General features: G+C 37.7%; 1 protein-coding gene across 2 annotated transcripts; it reads right to left on the bottom strand.

The window, feature by feature from the left end:
* Positions 1 to 70: 70 nt before the first annotated feature.
* On the bottom strand, positions 71 to 19,162 carry sclt1 (sodium channel and clathrin linker 1). 2 transcript variants are annotated; one of them, XM_044113921.1, is made up of 22 exons: positions 19,084 to 19,162; positions 18,725 to 18,764; positions 18,521 to 18,576; positions 15,999 to 16,051; positions 15,769 to 15,841; positions 15,543 to 15,598; positions 15,141 to 15,276; positions 12,974 to 13,096; positions 11,608 to 11,673; positions 10,830 to 10,900; positions 9,559 to 9,649; positions 9,221 to 9,312; positions 8,801 to 8,978; positions 8,516 to 8,614; positions 4,654 to 4,725; positions 4,444 to 4,518; positions 4,191 to 4,333; positions 3,902 to 4,094; positions 2,856 to 3,052; positions 1,560 to 1,638; positions 431 to 526; positions 71 to 300 (listed from the first exon to the last, which is right to left on the bottom strand). In XM_044113921.1, the coding sequence occupies exons 2-22, from the start codon at positions 18,756 to 18,758 to the stop codon at positions 241 to 243; spliced, it is 2,043 nt and encodes a 680-aa protein (XP_043969856.1). In that variant the 5' UTR covers positions 18,759 to 18,764; positions 19,084 to 19,162; the 3' UTR covers positions 71 to 240. The 2 variants fall into 2 exon arrangements, with proteins under 2 accessions (XP_043969856.1, XP_043969857.1); XM_044113922.1 differs by having other exon boundaries at positions 19,032 to 19,132.
* Between the last annotated feature and the right edge of the window lies 1 nt (position 19,163).

Here is a 19,163-nt window from a genome sequence, read left to right as displayed (position 1 = left end):
TTAACCTTAGAGATTTTATCCAAAAGCACGTGGCTCCCCCTGCAGTTTGAGTCGAAGCAGACCAAAAACACTGGTTTTCTCATTTTTTATTCATTTACTGAAACATATACAATTCCTTCTTAGAAAATATGCTATTAAATGCCTCAGGAAACGCAGCAACTACCCAAACTATGTGAATCTAAGAAAGAGTTATCAAAACGTAAGGCTATATTAATATTTTTCCAAAGTTATGGCCAACTGTCATTGAGTCCCTGGATCCACTGTGGCAGGTTTCCTTCGCTGTGATGCGAACATATTCAGCTGTAAAACAAACAACATGCACATACAGTGACTAAAACTGTAATCAACCTAAAATATATGCATCTTAATGGGAGAGGTGTGTATATTTATCCTGTGTAGAAAAAAAAAATAAAAATACAGCTACCAGTACCTGATGCGAAGCTGTAGTTGCCTTCTGTTCAGCTTGTGTCAGTCTTCTCTGGAGACGACTTGTCTTCTCTTGATATTCTGCAAGCTGTTTCTCATACTGAGCAAACACAGATCAGTTTGACACATGGCGTGTAGCACTAAAGTTTCTGTTTAAGATTGTTTTCAAAGCACAACAGTTCAAACAAATAGTGCAAATATCTCTGTCCATTATCCTTAAGCATAAATGAATTAAGAGTATAATTAATTTAATATTGTATTTTTCGCAGCAATTCTATACCTGACATACATTTGTGTTAATTTTGATAATCATGGCTTACAGCAAATAAAAGCACAAAAAACAGTTTGTCAGAAATTACAACTCAACATAAGACCACTTAAAAACAATTTTACTGTCCTCAAGGAGGTTAAGCCTCAAAAGGTCATTGCTAAAAAAGCTGACTGTTCATAGAGTGCTGTGGCCAAACATCCAGCTGTCGCTATCTGCTTAGTAGGGCCGAGAGGGGGCTGGTGCTCATCTCTGGCAGCTAATGGGTAAGAGCAGTGGCACACCTTAGAAAGGTCAGCAGTCCATCACATGGCAACACAGGAAAAACAACTATGAACACACATTCGCTCTCACCTCTGGGCAATTTCAGATGACCAATTAACTTTGCATGCAAACTTTAGTCTGTTTCACTAAAGTGGAGTGTCCAAAAACCAATGCAGGCCCAAAGGGATGAAGCAAACTATAGACAGAAAGACGTTTGCTGGGATGGGAAAGTGCTGCACATTTTGGTAACTATGTCATTTCCTGGTGCTGGCCCACTGCGTTTTATCAAGAGCAAGGTCTTGTATAACGTTGAAGTTTTTTATAAGAAACTTAATTTGGTGTTTTCATTAGACGCAAGCCAAAAAAAAAAACTCTAAGTTAACCAAAATAAATGGTAAAAATACATGAGAGTGTGTCATTATTATATGCAATATGAGTTTTACTTTCTCAATTAAGTAAAATTCACAACATTTTCAGCTATATTCTAATTTATTGAGAACCATCAGTGTCATTTATCAGTATTTTATTTGCTGATATCAACTACATGATCTGCTAAATTAAATTGAACACTAGTTTGCTCCTGTTTGCGAGTCACACACACCTCAGATATTGTGTTATGGTCTGTTTGGAGCTGGATCTCCAACTCAAGCGAGCGTTGTCTCTGCCGTTTCAGTTCTGCCCTGAAAACATAGCAAAGACAAAAAAAACAAAACAAAACAAAACATTAGAGCCAAGGCTCTGCTCAAAGACACAACAAAAACATTTATAAAGCTTTGTTTTCCAGCATTTGCACTATTTCAGATGTATCTCGGCTATTGCTCAGAGCAGAACAATATCAAGTGTCAAATCAATTTTTGTATGAGATGTTTCAGCACCTTTGATAGTGTTCACAGTAAAACAGATGCAATAAAATCCTCAGGCAGTGGAGCTTAAAAAAATAAGGGTATTTGTTCTTGAATAATACACTGTTTTGTACATAATAAATCATAGTATTAAATATTTATGCATTTCATCAATTTTAAACATCCCCTTTAAGCTGTCTGCCAGTTACTAACGACTTTTACATTAAATTGTTATGGCTCAACACTTCATGTTGAGAGCTTTATCTTGCAAAGAATGAGCTGGCTTTTGTCGAGCACCGCACAGCTTTCCATTTTTTAATGAGAAACAAAGAAAGAGGGTGGTAAAAAGCAAAGCATTTTGCATCAAGTGAAAGGCACAGGTGCACTCAGGTATACCAACAGACGCTGCACATTTGTTAATGTGATTTGCCAGCCCATTTGGATAAGTAGTCCGCTTAGTCAAAGGCTACAAAGACACTCCAAACCGGAGTGCCGTCGAATCAAACGAGCGGCTTGAGGAAAACGGTAATGGTGTAAGAGTGACAATGCCAGGATGTAGACCTGAACCCAGGAGAGCATCTCTGGAGACATGAAAGAGCCGCACACTAATGTTTCTGCTCTTGCTTGATGGGTCGTGGAAAAAATGAAAGAAATCCCAAGAGTAAAGCTGAACCACACATGTAAAATAACCGCAACAAAGATCTGGGGGAAAACTGGCACCGAAAGGAGCTTCAGAGACCGCCTTGGGGCTCCGATTTATACAGATCATTACTCACTAGTAATAAACACAAAACCCTTCTAACAAAATTCTATTCCACTTAGAAATACTTTAACAATCCCAAACGGAAATTAGTTGTTGTCTTAACTTTCATGTATTGATCTCCTGCATCTTAGAACTGCTTAGATCTAACTTAATACATTTGCCCTGTATAGCATGCTGCACGCAACCTTACATAAATAAACGTATTCTCTTCCTCTTCAAAAACACCAGAAATAGATCTGTGCATCTCTTCCTTTCCTTAGAAATGTTAAAGCCCATCTCCACACATTCTTACTTGAGAGCTGTGATTTTACTTTCAAAGGCCTGCGCTAGGTTCTTGGCCTCTTCCTTCCACCGTTGAGTGCTTTTCTGCTGTGCTGCAAGGAGGCGTGTCAGATCGGCACTGGAGCTTCGGCTCCTTTCCTCCAGTTCCTTCACCCGCGCGTCAAGTCCCTGCTCTTTGAGGCTGCATGCTTGCTCCATCTCGGAGACCTAAAGCGGAGACAGCCATAAAGAAAGCTTGCTGATTAAAATATTTTTAAATACCCAGTTCCTTCTTTACAATTAAATAAAGGCTGCAACACTGGCCCTGAAGTAATAATTATATGTGTCTTTTGAATAAATAATGTACGCATGATCAAAATCATCTGTGTATTGTAAAAATGAATGACAAATTGCAAAGAATCCTGTGCAATTTTCAGAAATAAAGAGCCGCCCTCTTTAAAAACACTGAATGACAGTCCTGTCAATAATTACCAACATTACCTCAGATTTTTCATGCTTTCTATAAATCTTCCTGGCACTCAGTATCAGTAAATTGTCAAGTGGCTCCTCTCTATTCCTATCCCTTTATGAACCCTTTTTCTTGTTCCCTTCATGTCTAGTATTGTTTAATTATTAAGGCAATAAACTCTTTATTCCCTGAAATGGAGTAACATTACTTTACTTTAGTGAATGCTCTATCATCTGTAGTAAAGCATGCATCTGCAGCTAGAAAATACTTCATCAACATGTGAACAGCTCAGTTCTTTCTGCTTGACTCATCAAGAGCCTGTGACTATTTTTTGTATCTCCCGATTCGTAATTGGATAAAAATGGTGCTTAATAGAAGACTTTCTTTTTGCAGAATTTGAAGCCAAATAATTTCAATTAAGTTTAGATTATTAAACGACATAGTTACTGACGAAGAAAGCTGTCCTTTTTTTTAGTATCTTAAATCCAAAATGAGTTCTTTGTTTGAGTCTGCATACTCTAGTTAACGATTAACCAATTACTAAATCAGTTTTATTTCAATAATGGATTCATCACGATTAATTCGACTAATTGTTTCAGCCCTATTACTTTATGCTTGGCATTTCTTTGGATCTGCATGCTGGCCTTGCGCAGGTCATCCATCTCCTTGCGCAGCCGCGTGTTCTCCTGCTGCAGCTGAAGCCGCTCGTCGCTGACACCGACGCAGTCGCTCCGAGCCGCAGCCAGCAAGTCCTGCAGCCGCCGCACCTCCTCCTGACACCGTGACACTTCCTCGCTGTAACTGGAGTGGACCAGGTGAGAAGGATCATGGCGGTTAATTTTCCGCCCGCTAAGCTAAAGAGCACTCGCCTACAGTGATGTGCACGATGTCACTTACTCCATCTCCATCTTTTTCAGCTTCTTCTGAGTGCTTTGGAGAGTGAGGTTAGCGTCGTCCTTCATCCTCTCTGCATTTAGACACCTCTGATGAAGGGCCTCGATCTTCTTGAACTCCGGCTCCGCCCTGCCTTCCTTATACACCTAAACAAAGAGAGATTCCACGTGCCCAGTCATAGAACCAGGTAATCAAACGGCGTCAAAATCTCTGCAACTGACTGCAGTAGAGAACTTGCTCGAGTTGTTGCGAGTACCTTCTCCAGTTCTTCTTCTACAGCTTTCCTCTCGCGCTGGGATCTTTCGATCTGAGCCTCTTTATCTGCACACTCCTAGAAAGAGGGGGTGTGAGGCAGGGGTGTAAGGGTTGACATGGAAGACATGAGTTGAAGGCAGACAGAGAGAGACTAAAAAAGGGTTTAGTGTCATTTTGAGAGGAGTATCACTGTGAGAGGGAAGGTTTGTACCAGCTGCAGTGCAGACAGTTCTTCTGCCATCCGATGGATTTGGATGTTGCACTGCTTGCGCACGTTTTCCACCTGTTGGAACAAAAAGAAACGGAAGAAAAAGTAAAGAGTCCGAGCAGAAAACCTGAATGGAGAAAATATCAAACCGCAGGTTTTACAGGAAGAATAAATGAGGCTTAAAAGAAATGGAGATTTAAATGCCAAGATGAAAAACTGACTCTTCAGTCCCACAAGTAGCAATGTGAACACAACATAAGATGATGCAAAAATAAGCATTTTCTTTTTAAAATGTAAATGTCTAAGGAAATGGCAGCCATAATTTACAATAACAACTATTTAATATCTTAAATATATTTGTGACTGTTGTTTTAGTTGGTTTCAAGGGTGAGTAGTGAAAATGCACCAACAGATTACTCAGAGATTGGCCTTGGACATTTCTCCTTCGATCCAAGTTTATTCAAGGTTTTAACAAAAAAAGAAAACAGGAACAAAACTGAGAACTTACACCCATCTTTGGTCTCTCCATATTTTAACTAACAGCACATGTCTTTTTCTGAGTTTATCAAAAATCAAATTAAGGTTAAGGACATAGGCTTTGGTGGATAAACGGGAATAATCTTGATATTGATTGATATTAATTTTCTATGGTTTTAATACGACTGTCTACAAAAAAACTTGAAGTTTTGTTTTTCTCTTTCATATAACATCTAAAAGTTTTAACTAAAAAAATAAATTAGCTAATGTGACCTTCCTAAGGATGACACTGTCAGAATAATACAAGTTTTTGTATTGTTGCAGATGCTTTGCTGGCTTCTCAGCTGATACTTTTCATGACTGCTAAGCTCATAAATGCTTTGGTGAGTCAAGAGAGAAAAGGCAGGAGAGGACATATTTGTTGACTGTTTTTTTTTTTATAAACAGAATGAGAGAAATTAAAAATCTGAGATATATTCTTGGACTTATTGAAGAGAATGTTCTTCTCTTTAACTAAACTAAATAATTTAAACTCATCAAAGTGAGTAGCCTGCTTCTTTCCCTACTTTCTGACATGTAAAATACATTTCTTCACAAAAAACACACGCATAGCCATTTTAGGTGGAATTTTGACACCTATTTAGAGAAATACATATACTGTGTTCGAAATTGATATTTTCTCAGATTTTCTTAAATGGTCAATGCAAATGATGGTCAGTATAATTTTCAAGTCATGAACTATTACAGCCTAAATCGATTTTTACTGAACAAAGCTCCCCTTGAGGACAGTATTTTTTCCAAAAATAAAAAACTCAAAATGCACTGTTCCAAATTATTATGCACAGCAGATTTTCTAAACATTTGATGGATTATAAAGAACTGCAAACGGTCATTCTTTGAATGTGCAGCATCACATGTACTAAAATCAAAAGCTATTTCAATCAAAAACATCTTAACAGACAGAGTTACATGTTATCATAGGAACCTTCTTTGATATCACAGCACAATTATTGCATCCACTGAACTTGTGAGTTTTGAATTTCTTTGCAGGATGTCAGAATACCTTCCCAGAGCTGCTGTTTTGATATGAACTGCATTCTTAGATCTTCTGCTTGAGGAAACTCCAAAGGTTCTCAACAGGGTTGAGGTCAGAGGTCAGAGGAGGATGGTGACCACACCATGAGTTTCTCCCTTTCATGCCCATAGCAGCCAATGACACAGTGACACACTCCTTGCAGCATGAGATGGTTCATTGTCATGCATGAAGATGATTTTGCTACATAAGGTACAGCTCTTCTTTTTGAACCATGAAAGAAAGTGACCAGTCAGAAAGTCCATATACTTTGCTGAGGTCATTTTCACACCTTCAGGGTCTCTGAAGGGGCCGGCCAATGATTTCAGCCCAAAGCATGACTCCACCACCTCCTGGCTGACATCACAGCTGTGTTGGGACGTGGTGGCCATCCACCACCAATCCACTACTGCCTCCATCTGAACTATTCAGTGTTAAAGCACATGAGAGCTAATGTATTTCTAAAGATGCTAATAACCAGCAGAAGGCCAGAAATAATGTATTGAGACCTTTCATGTTTAACAGTGCATTAAGTGGACAAGTTAAGGTCAAATTTTCTTGATGCCATATGCAGACTTAGGCAGATCAAGATTCATCTTCCTTGCTTGTGATCCATAGTCTATAGTTTTTCCCATTTTGAAGAGCAGCTTAGAGAAATGGTATTCTGCTTCATGTCCTAACTACACCCCAGGGGATACTTATAGCCGGGGATAACAAATGAAATGCTTCTCAAGATTCTGATCAACTTTAAAAAAGTAAAGCACAAATTAAAAAAATATGCATTAACATTTAACCATATATAAATTTTACAGTGGTGCAGTTGAGTTTTTTTTTTATTTATTATGTGAGAGACGCCGAATGTATTAGTTTATTAATTTATTTTACTGTTCATGTGTATTATAATTCACAGGTACCCCACCCAATTTGTTTTGTTTATTATAATAAGTACATTCATTCTTCATTGCAGCTTGTTCATTTCTTCAGAACTTGGTTTTGTGTCTGTCTTGTGCCTTGATCCTTGGTACTGATTTTTCCTATATGTCATTGAATGCGACTGTTTTACATGTGTTCCTCGTACGTGCCGTTTGCGAGGCAGTCGACTGTTTTCATTCTGCAGAGGAGCGTTAGGCACAGACTGTGACAGGCTGAGTTTTTGTATTAAGGTAAATAAAACCTTTTTTTATTCGCGAAGATAACTCTGGATGTCGTCTGTGCCTGATCTCTGCAACAATTATTTTTTTGATAACTTGATTTTTCTCACTGAATAGACCTTTTCAAATTAAAGATTAACCAATTCTATTTGTTTATGTGTGAGGAAGTAAACTACTGTAAAAAAAAAAAAAGAAGATTTTTATACATTGAAGTAACATCTTTCCCAGGGACACATATGAATGTAGAGGATGTTCTGGAAGTTTTCCCTCTAATGCTTAACAGTCTGGGCAATACTTATGTCCTCAGAGTACAAAGTCTGGCTAAAACTTGTAGGTAACCTGGAGATTAATTCTTCATTATACATGCTTGTCTTCCCTCTCAGTGGCTTTAAAAGAGGGAAAGGGGCAAAAAAGAGATTAAAATGGAAAAAAGAGTCTTGCTCTCGAAGTAATATTTAAAATTAAGTACCTGGAAGGTAAAAAAGTTAAATATGCAAGTGGGTCCTTAAATGAATAAAGTCCAAGGCCTCAACTCTTGTCCCTCGACATATTTGAAAAAAGTGGAGACATAAATAAATGCAAGCCAGTGCTTCAGCCATGTTTGGATGTTGAGCTCTGCAGTGACAGGAACACAAATCACTATAACTTTCAGATTGCACAGTGGTCCTACTAATTTTTCATGTCAAAACTGCAGAATTATTCAGACTCAGAGTTTTCTGTGTTTCTAGAAGTTTAAATACAAACATTAATAATTATGGCATATCTATGTACAATGTATGTTTGTTTAACTCCTTAGAGTTGCAGGAGCTAACTTGGATAAATAACAGTTTTTTCTTCAAATATTTTTCCACATTCTAATTTCTATTTACTTTCTAATCCAAGCCTGAAAGATACTCAAATCCAAATCTGTACATCCAGACTTTTCCAAACAGCGAAGAAACCCTGTAGCTTCCACAGAATGGGAGTGCAACGTTCTTTTATCTGTCAATGTACTCAATGTGCTAAGACAAGTAAGATTAGTGCTTGGTGAGTTCAGGTTTAATCATTTTTCTAAATGCAGTAGTTTTACTTCATAAACCAACCTCAGCTAGTGCTCGTAATGAATGACACAATTTATTCTGCTAAAACAAAGAAATGTTTATCCAACCAGTTCCAAATGTTGTACCTCTTTCCTTGTTCGGACTGCAGCCTCCTGGATCAAGAGCTTGATGGCATGCGTTGTCTTTTCAAGCTCCTCTGTCTTCTGTTTCTCTCTTAATAGGGACTGCAGGGTAGAAATAAAAAGAGGGGAAAAGGTGCACATTTCAGAGGAAGTATTTCTGAGAGAATGTGAAGAGATGTCAGGGATATGGTGCAGCTGAGCAGATTGAGAGGAAGACTCAAGTCGGTGCAAAAAGAGAAAAGGAAAAGAAAAGATTTGACGGAGAGACAAGAAGAGACTGAGGGTCACCTGCTCCTTCTGCAATACAGCCTCTTCAGCTACTTGAACATTCTCTCTGACTTTGGACAGAGCCTCGAACTTTTCCTCTTCCAGGGTGGTGCAACGCGCCTGGAGTTCCCCCACCTTTGTCTCCCACACAGCTTGCTCTCGACGAACTGCCTCCGTCTCCAGAGATGCAGCCTTTAGCCTGGAAAAGGAGGAAAACAGTGAGAGCGAGCAGCGGAGAGAGAGAGTAAGCGCTGCCGTTTGGCCTTGTGACACTTAAAGCTCAGATGTGGTACTCGATGACTTCCCATCAAATCAATATTGCAGTATACTTTAAAAAAAAAATAAAAATTGACAGAACAGTTCCTTCTCGCCCGTCAGGCCTGTTATAAGAAGTGACAGATGATTACTGGTGAAGTAACAGCAGGTTAAAAATGTGTTCACCGGGTTTCCAGTTGGCTCAGTGATGTCTGAAGCTGCTGGAGTCGTCTGTCTGCTACTTCCTCTCTGGCCTGAGCCTCAGCCATGTCCTCCTCCTATTTACAAAAGTACGACTGTGAGTCATCAACCAGAATCTTGTAGAAATATGTTTAAAAAGTAAGTAACACATTGATTATAACTGAAACTTGCTGAAAATAAACAACGTCAAACAGCACTTATACAGGTGAAGTGTCACACACAGGTTGAAAGGCAAAATAATCCGTCAGTGTCGGATCCACAGAAATTCCCAAAAACTATTAAATGGATCTCTTATGTATCAATATTTACTTTGATTTACTCACTTTTCTTTTCATCTGTTCCTGGAGATTCTCTAAAAATTTGGTCATCTCGTCCACGCTGGCCGTGGCCGTCCTGAGTTCAGCTTTAGCCTGCCTGACCCAGAGTAGAAAGAGTTTATAGTTTGAGCACAAAGCATTCGACTGTAGAGGGAGAACCAGTGGAGGCAGACACTAATAATTCTTAATTATTTATTCATCGCAAGTCAAATCAGTATGGCAACATTCACCATTATTAACCAAAAGCACATAATTTTCTGATATCTTACAGCCTAAATTTGCAGAGGTCTTATGTTCACAGCAGATGCATAAAAATTAAAAGCCACAGTAAAACACTGCAAAGGTTTGTGGCTCTAAAGTCTCTTCTGAAGTCAAAACAATTGTGCTTGAAAATTACTAATTGGCTTTGAAAAACAATGGAAGGATTTTATTTGATATGCTTTAAACTTTCTTGATGATCTTTGGGGTTTTCTGGTTCTCAAACATAACAACTTTTGCATTTTGATGAATATAAAGAATAACAAGCACAGGTGACGCTCCATGTTGATACTGGAGTTTTCTTCTCAATCTGATGCCTCTGAGCAGCGACTTTCTTGAATACCAGCTGGTTTCCTGGCAACCTGACACTGACAGCAAGACCTGATGAAGAAACTAATCCTTTGTTGGCAGATCCTTCATACGCAGCGTACAATATATTCACTGTCAATGCTGCTTAAAAGTTCACTTCTAACCTGAGTGCAAAATCAAGAATTTAAATGTAATCTCTTAAAAGTAAAACAGCCAAAAACAGCTTCAGTAACAAAACATAATGCTGTGTAGAGGGATTAATTAGGGCAATTATTTGCTGTTTTGAAATAATTAGCATTGATTGATTATTTTTTAACAACTGCCCGACTTATGATCCAATTAAATGCATAATTAAGGTAATAATCGTAATGTAATTATGCAGGCGCATTTGCTGAGGATTCCTTTTGAAGAGTACCTGAGGACAAACAAAGACAATACAGACATAATAGTGTTAAGCAGATGTTAATTTAGCTGCTTTTCTGTGCCCTTGTGAACAGGTTGCAGTTAATGGAAAAAAAACCCCCAAAAAAAACCTTTTACACTTATCTTTGTTCCACAAATTGGATGGGAAATTGTTGTCAAAGGGGTATAAGAAGGGCTCCGGCATGAAGTCTCCCTTGTGTTGTGCATCCATAATGAAACAAGACCCTTTGGCAGCAGCAGCTTTAAAACGCAAATGTATTTTTTATTTATTTTTATTTTTTTGTTACCTGAGCTGGCAGTGCAGCTCCTCCATTTCTGTGCTCTGCTCTGTCACCGTCTTCAGGAGCTGCTGGTTCGTCTGTGTGTGGCAGGAAAGACAAGAATGCCAATTGTGAGGCATAGCTCCCAAACACGCCGCTCTGAAAGTTTCTGTCAGAAGCAACTTTTCAGCAAAACTTCTCACTTAAAACTTTCCATGTCCTTTCAGAACAAACCCTAAGGAACCCTGTATCAGTCATTCACCGCTACAAAGTAAACTGCTCTCATATGCAGTGGGTGAAAAAAAGGCTCCTTGCATGAACAGTCAGAGAGGGGAAAGCCCAGGGCTTAACTGCACATTAAAAATGCATTAGGAAGATATAGTATTACTATACTGTCTCTACACGCACTGAATGTTGTGCAAAGTAAGCACATGTGTATTTTGTTGAGAACACGTCTGTAGTTAGAGTGAAGCTCGGTCAGGTTGTCTGAAACAGAGCCGTGATCAGCGTGGTGCTGCTGTGTCTGTGATTTCAGGTAATGGAGAGGAAGTTGTATACAGCGCCATGTGTTGGGGAAAAAGAAAAAAAAAAAGCCGAGATAGTTAGAGGATTACCAAGTAAGCTGACAGTCCATTATACAACAAGACATTTCTGGCTCACTACCAGTGGGATTTAGAAACCCATTCACTTAGTTACAAGATTAATTATTAGAGCAGGGTTCATTTTAGGAAAGCGCAAAGCATTTCGATCCCATGGCTAATTGGAAGCCAGTAATTTAACACACTTTTAATTAAGCATTACTTACAGATTCCAGCTTCTGATTGGCCGCTTGGAGTTTGTCAGAGTGCTGCTGGAACTGAACAAGGCGATCCTGTGATGGCAGAAAAGTGGGCATTCAATAGCATTTAAGAGCCAGTAATTGTCTCCAGCATATATTAAGAATTACCTGAGACCAAACGACTCTAATTAATCCTGTTGCTAGGACAACAGCTCCACCTAGGGGTGAGGACCCCAACGCAAAATGGGACAGTTTTGCTACAGTCGGGTCCAAAATGAGGACATCATTTACTCTCGAGTCTGTTTTGTACATTTTGCTACAGTACAACCACAGACTTCAATGTGGAGCTCACGTGAAAGACACTACGCTTCCAGTCAATGCTATACAACCACCTTCAACGTAATTACAACAGTAAGATTTTTTTAAGCACGTCTCCATCTGCTTTGCGCATGTAGAGACGAAGACGATTAATCACGTAATCGGATAAAACAAATTGTCACACTCTGCAGATAAGAAATAATGGAATTGCATTTTCTAAATAAGAAAATAAACATTTCATTGGCTAAAATGCAACAAGATAACATTCCTTTAGTGAAGGCTTCATCATTTGCAGCTAAAAAAAATACTTCTAATAACAACATGTGAAAACTCAGCTCTTTCTGCTTTCCTTAACAGAAAGTTAAATAAAGCACCTGGTACTTAACTTAGCAGGTTAAGTAGCAGGTGCTCATCAACAGATTAGGGCTAATCTGTTGATTAACTTTGATGAATAATTATTATTTGCTTAATAACCCTTTTTTTTTGCAGAATTTGAAAATCGTGAAAAAAAAAAACTGATCCACTTAAAAAACTAAGTGCTGGGTAGAACAAATTTACAAACTGTTTATTTGTTTTATCTTAAATGCAAAATCTATATTATTTGTACAGTTGTAGCTTAATTACTGTCTTGATAATGTTGCTCTTTCAGCAAACGCCGTTCTTTTGAGTCTGTTTAGTCCAGTTAACAATTAATTGATAAATTAAGTACTAAATAAGTTACAATTATTTCAATAATCAATTAGTCACTATTAATCCAATTAATTGTTTTAATTTACCTAGTTTAACTCGGTGTGTCAGAGTAAAAGGTGAGCTGAATACAAGTGCAAAACACACTAATTGGACTTGTATTAGTAAAAAATTGAATTGAAAATTCTGTGTTTTTGTCTGCAAATGCACTAGCTTGTGAAGGTCTAGTCCATAAATCCTGTTTAATTTGTGGCGATAATGTGATAAAATAAGAAAAACCTTGAGGGTTCTGAATACTTTTGCATCACGCTGTATAAAAGTTTAAGCTTTTCCCTTTTCTGTGCTTGCAGAATATGCAAGTCCTGCAAGTTGATGTGGGAAAGTGAACCTTGAGCTGCTGTCTCTGAGCGTTGTGGAGCTGCCCGTCAGAGAGGGCCCTCTGGTAGACCTGCTGTAGGCGGTCCAGCTCCTGGGCCGTCGTGTGCCACAGCTCCATGGCCTGTTTCCGCTCCTGAACTCGTGCGCGCAAGCACGCAAACACACACGCACACACACACACACACAAAAAAATATATATAAAAATAAAAAATCCACCCACATTTACTCTCATAACTACTGTGTTTGTTTTTTCCTGCTGCCTCCCAACAGATGAAGAAAAAAAGATTTCAGGAAGTATCTCTGACAAAGCTGGAGCGGCTTGTTTCCCGGTGCTCACAACTGAACGCAGAGATCAAAATTATATTGATCGTCTAATTTATGTGCCAGTCACGACAAATGCTCACGGCATCCAGCTGCATCAAATTCTACGGCTCAGCAAAGCTTTTGTTGCAATTTTGGAATCCGCAGGAAGTGTTTCGGGGAGCGAGCATTGTCGCCATTCACTGTTCACAAAAATAATGGAGTTGTGTTGTTTTGCCAACATTTTTCCCATTAGTTTTTTTTTTCTGATATTCAATGCTGAGAATTAATATTGAAATATTTCTTCTTTCCTTAGCCCTTCTTTGTAAACAAAACATTTTGATTTTGTACTTCTGTTTGAGTCTTCTATCTGGATCTCAGCAGGCTAAGAATAACTGCTGCTTCACAGATTTAGGATTTAATCTGTGGGGGTTTTAGAAGCAAAGGATGGTTTTTATTGCTGCTTCTATTCAATCATGGACTGAATAATCTTGGTAGCCCTAAAGCCACATTTGTAAAATCAAACTCTATCATCATATGTAGAACTCTTTTTTTTATTTAAATCAAATAAAATTTGATTGCATAATATTTTCAAAAGAAAATTAGGATTCCAGATTCAAGTAAAATAACTAAGCAGGCTTCTTTGGATCGATTTTGCTTAGTTGACTGAAAAAATTACCTTTACCCACAAATAAACTATTAGCATATTAGTTATAAAATAAATTGGGCATTAAAATGGCCAAAACCAAACATGAAGTGGCAGAAATCAGAGGAAGCCGAGAACAAAACCAAACCCGCAGAACAACTAACTAGCAAAGAGGCAAAATTCACCATCTCCTCTTAAAAGTCCAGGACAGAGATTCCTCAAAAGAATATAATATAATACAATCTGGTCCAGATATCTAACAGAGTAACATCTAATCTGCTAAATGTTTGATATGTGCTCTGTTTTTATGGAGAAACACAGTACAAACAGATGAAAAACAAAACTAACTCTGGCGTTTTAAATGTGTCATTTGCAACATTTTGATTGGTTACTCGTCTCCATGACTCCACTCCCAACCTCCTGACAAGTACCGTTCTTTCTTCTGGTCCAATTCAGAGTTGGTGCTAACAAAGAACCATTTTATCAGGGATAAAAGTTTCACCATGGTTGCATTGGCTTGGTGTGAAAGAGGGTGTGCAGATTCCATTCTTGACTGATCTTTTTCCATAAAAATTATAACATACGTGTATTAAAAAAAAACAAAAAACTGTTTCAGGTCCTTTGAGAGAGGCAGTCGTTTAAAGACAACAAAGATGTCATAAATGTAACAACATCCAAATGTAATCATAAAGGCAAATATTCTATCCGAAAAATATAAGTTGAACGCTACTGGCTTTTGAATTTATCGATCACAAATTACAGCAATTCTTCATTCTAATGAAACATTCAAAAAGGACAAACAAAACCTTGGATATTTCAGTAATTGCAGACATCTTACAGAAATCCTGACAAGAGCTGTTTGAGGGAAAAATATCCAATTCCAGCCTCTGATTCATCGATGCAAAGTAATTAATAGTCAGTCAAGATTTCTTACTCTCTATATTTAAATAGGTATGTGGTCTTCCATTCTCTAAATAAAAAATGGCTTTGAGGACAAAAAAATAAGCATTTAAACACAGCATACAACAGATCTAAAAAAAAAAGTCACTAAAATTTTTATTCTTTTTGAATATTTTGAAAAATTAAGTTTTTCCAATTAATTTTAGATCTGTTACTGCAAGTCTTCAGAACTAAGACCTTCTAATAGCCAGCTAAATGACAAACGTTGACAAAAGCCTAGCGATGCATCTTATGAAACTAGCACATGACATTTACGGGCACATTTGCTGACCTGTTCAGACAGTTGAACTTGCTCCTGCAGGTTTTTAAGGATGGTTGTGTCTTCTGCTGCGCTGCCCACTGCTTCTGAGCCCACAGGCAGGGAGTGGAGCTGCTTCTCAATAGACTCCCTCAGCTCTGTGTGCAACCTGGAGATTGTGATGAGTGTTGAAAAATTACACTGAAAAGATCATTTTAAAAAACAACAATTTTTGAACCGTAGGCCGGGGAACGTGATTCCTATCAAATTTACTCTGGCAGGAGACGCCGATACAGTCGATATCATTTCTTAGAAATATTTCAAGTGCTATATGACCGGTTACCATTTCAAAACGTCTCTGACAGAAAATGGTACCAATTTGACTTCTGTTTTGCAGCTCAAGCCCACCCATTGACAGGACTAGCATCTTTCTACCTTTCATTTTCCTCCACAACCTTTTCCAGCTTCAGTCTGACATCTGTCATCGTCTCCTGTGAAGCAACAACATAAGTGGTTTCAAACAGGAAAACAAGAAACTTTTACCATCCAAGTCCATTTTTTCAGATGGTGTTTAGCACCTCAGAAGCAACCCTTTCCCAATAGAGCCAAAGTTTTAAGTGGGAATATGAATTAAGAACATGTCACATTAAGGGGTTTCTACCTGATATTTCTGAAGCTTTTCAGTCATTTCGTCCATGTGATGGTCATACTCTGCTATGAGAGGAGCCATTATCCTATAACACAGAGTGATAATTACAAACATTGTCTGAATAAAAGTAATTGCTTTTCTATTTTTTTATTTATTTTTTTTTTACCTATAAGAACTTCAAACGATATTAGGGTGGTTCTGAAACACGTAAAACTATTAGAAAGAAAAGAAACATGTCTGACCCTCTGTCTGACAGCCAGGGTGGAGGAGACTCTGTCTGCTGTGCCTCATCCAGCTGTCAAACACAAGACACCCAGCAGGACAGGTTAGCTTTGTTTTCCCAACAGTTCCCCAAGATCCAGCTCAGTCAATTTGTAAGTCACAACATTAACAAAATGCTCATTTATTTTAACTTAAAGAAATGTTGAAAGTGAAAAAAAACACAAAAAAAAAACATACACGCCAGATTCAATACAGTATTTATTTTTACTTACTTTAATGTTTATAACTTACATATGTTAAAAAATGTAAATGTTCTGTCAAAAAATTGTATTGTTACATCATAAAAATGAAGAAATTACTTTATACCAACATCTTATGTGCTGACCTACACAATCATAAACTTCTTTCTCTTTGATTGACTAGAACAGATGCTTTAGGCATGCTTTTTGTGTATTTTTGCATCTCGCCCATCCAAACCAAAAGTTGCTCAGGTTTTGCCTCTGCTTATCTATCACACTCAGGGAGACAGTCAATAAGTGCATTTTTCGTTTAAAATTCTGAACATTTTCTCTTTGACACTTTGTTGAATTTTTTTAGTTGTTTTTAATTGAAACTGACAAAAGAATTGTTGAACAGCTGACATAAAAAATGTATAGTTCAGTTCTCTCTCTAGGACATGCAAGTTGAGGAAGCAAACACGGCCCGCAGAGCAGTGAAATAGCTGAGCTAGGAAATGACTAAGACTTCTGCCAGGAGGATTTCAAAAAGAAGCATACAGAGCTGGATGACCATGAGGCAAAGGCAACCTGGTGGGAGAAGGGCAACCGCTCACCATTTTTAACTTTTAAACATATTATCTCGATTGGAATCTGTTTACACATTTAGCTTTGCAGGAGTGTTCACATTCCTTCAACTTTTTAATATGTTGGCCACAAACTTTAATTCATTTTATGTAAGAGACTAACATAAGATGTCGCACCATTTTGAAGAGTAGGGGCAATGATAAAGTTACATTAAAAGTGTATTAAAATGTATAAAAAAAAAAGATCTAAAAAGACATGCAATTGTATTCAGTGCCCATTTTTTTGATTTCCCTTAAATAAAAATAAGTAGTAGAAAGACTTCACCTACTGTTTCTTTTTTCAATCTTAGTATAAAGCTGTTCAGTTAACACCTCAGAGGATTTTAGGAGAACATCAGTGTAGAAACAGCATTATGAAGATCAAACATCACAACAAATAAGTCAGGGGCATGAATGTCCACCTAAAATAGTTGGTCAGGCAAGGTCTGGGTAGTGTGGGAGCTATAGGCTCTGCACAATCTAGGTGGGACACTTTGCTTAGCAAATATCTACTAGTCATGCATTTGGCAGTTATGGAAGAGGGGTAACAAGCAAACTATTGTTAAACGAAAGTCCTAAAATTCCATGTTTGTAGTTTACCACAAAATACGTGGAAGGTACAGCAAACTTATAGAAGAAATTTCTTTTTTTTAAAAAAAAAAACAGGTAAAACTGAATACTAAACAAACCATATCTACAGTACAACTTGGTGGTGGCAACATCATGCTGTGGGGATACTTTTTTCAGCATGGACAGGGAAACTGAAGATTCAGAGTCAAGCAAGTGCATCAACAAAGTAATTCACTGTTTAGAGACCCCAAACCATCATGGTCCTCCTAGTCAGTATAATTTTTTTTTATTTGTTTATTGAAGATTAGAATACTATTAAATCAGATTGAACAATTTCAACAAAGAGAAATTTTGAATTTTATTTTTTTAATCGAAATTTAAGATTCAAAGAAATTGGCAAGTTTACTCTGTAAAAGGTAAAAGACTACTCTTTGTTGTTTGATTGCTGTGTTAATATCTGATTTGTTTGAGATGTTTTTACAAATACAGCTCAGTAATGACCAATTATAGGTGAGTGTAAAACTTGGCCTCATCTTCCTGGTTCCACCAGATGTGGCTTGAAACGTCGCTAGTGTAGGTGATGTTTTCAAGAGGGCCCAAAGTCAAATCGAACCAAAGTCACCATAAAACCTTGGGCCACCTAAACAGAAGGCAGTCCTGAAAGAAAACCTATTACAGGGGGCAAAACATTCAGTACCTGAGACAGAGATTCACCTTCCAGCAGAAGGGCAGCAGTAAACATACAGCTACAATGGCGTGGTTCAGATCAAATCAAATTTCTGTTTTAAATGTATGCTGAGATGCATCTCAAAACACCTGCCACTAGCAAAAGGTGGTTATCAAAACTAGTGACTCAGATGAACTGAATACAAACGTAAGTACATTTCAGACTTTTATTTTATCACAAAAATGTTTGTATTTTGACAAATCGGGAGTATGGATAAACTATCCATACTCTCAAGTAGTGCACCTAACTTTAAATAATGCTTGTTTCCCAGCTTTTGATTAAAGACATATGAACACAAATTGAAAACTTGAAAATAAGGCAGATATATTTGACAAGAGTTAATTATGAATACTATCATCACGTTATATACTTTACATTTAGCTAGGCTCGATTTACAGTATTACCTGAGACGATGTGACCCCCAGCTGATAGCGGCTAAGAGCAGAATTTAACCTGTGGACTGCAGACAGGAAAAATGTTTTAATCGTAGTTAACGTTCACAACATTTCCATTGTTCGTAATTTTGGGGAATACAAAATGTTTTTTCAAAAAGGGAACAAAACAAATAAGAGTCGTGAATAATAAAACTGCCCTGCACCTGCTCTTACCTTGATCTCGCAAAAATTCAATTTCTGCATCCATTGTGTTCTAGGAATGTAGGCAAAAGTAAACAAAGTAGTGTTGTTAGATAAAATTACATAAACGCAAGAGGACTTTTCAATCTTAACTTGCGTGTTAATACACGTTTGACGAACAAAAGATAATACACAGCAAGCCGACTGAGAGGTACTTTTCAGTTGCTACCTCTGGAAATCTAGCTACAGTAGCGAGGCAATCACAGCTAAACTTAGCGAGATAAACTAACGTTTGAATAACTAAATCGGAAGTGGAGAAAGTAACTTTGTTATACTTTACCAACACAATGTGTGTATTATTTTATATAATACAACAAAAATCGGGTTTTTACTCCAATTTGCGTTTCCGCCGTCCGTTTTGAAGTAAACAAATAACAACCAATGGCGATTAAGTTGTGCGCTGCTGAAGTCC

The sequence above is a fragment of the Gambusia affinis genome, linkage group LG04 (assembly GCF_019740435.1).
Source record: "Gambusia affinis linkage group LG04, SWU_Gaff_1.0, whole genome shotgun sequence".
NCBI classification, from domain to species: Eukaryota; Metazoa; Chordata; class Actinopteri; order Cyprinodontiformes; family Poeciliidae; genus Gambusia; species Gambusia affinis.
This window is presented reverse-complemented; position numbering and strand designations above follow the sequence as displayed.

What these genes read in the sequence shown, in the direction of transcription:
- sclt1 (XM_044113921.1), bottom strand. Translation starts at nt 18,758, where the DNA reads ATGGATGCAGAAATTGAATTTTTGCGAGATCAAG. An exon ending in CCAATCAGAAGCTGGAATCT is followed by an intron (nt 10,901 to 11,607) that starts GTAAGTAATGCT and finishes TGCCACACACAG; the next exon opens with ACGAACCAGCAGCTCCTGAA. An exon ending in GAGCTGCACTGCCAGCTCAG is followed by an intron (nt 9,650 to 10,829) that starts GTAACAAAAAAA and finishes ACTCTGGGTCAG; the next exon opens with GCAGGCTAAAGCTGAACTCA.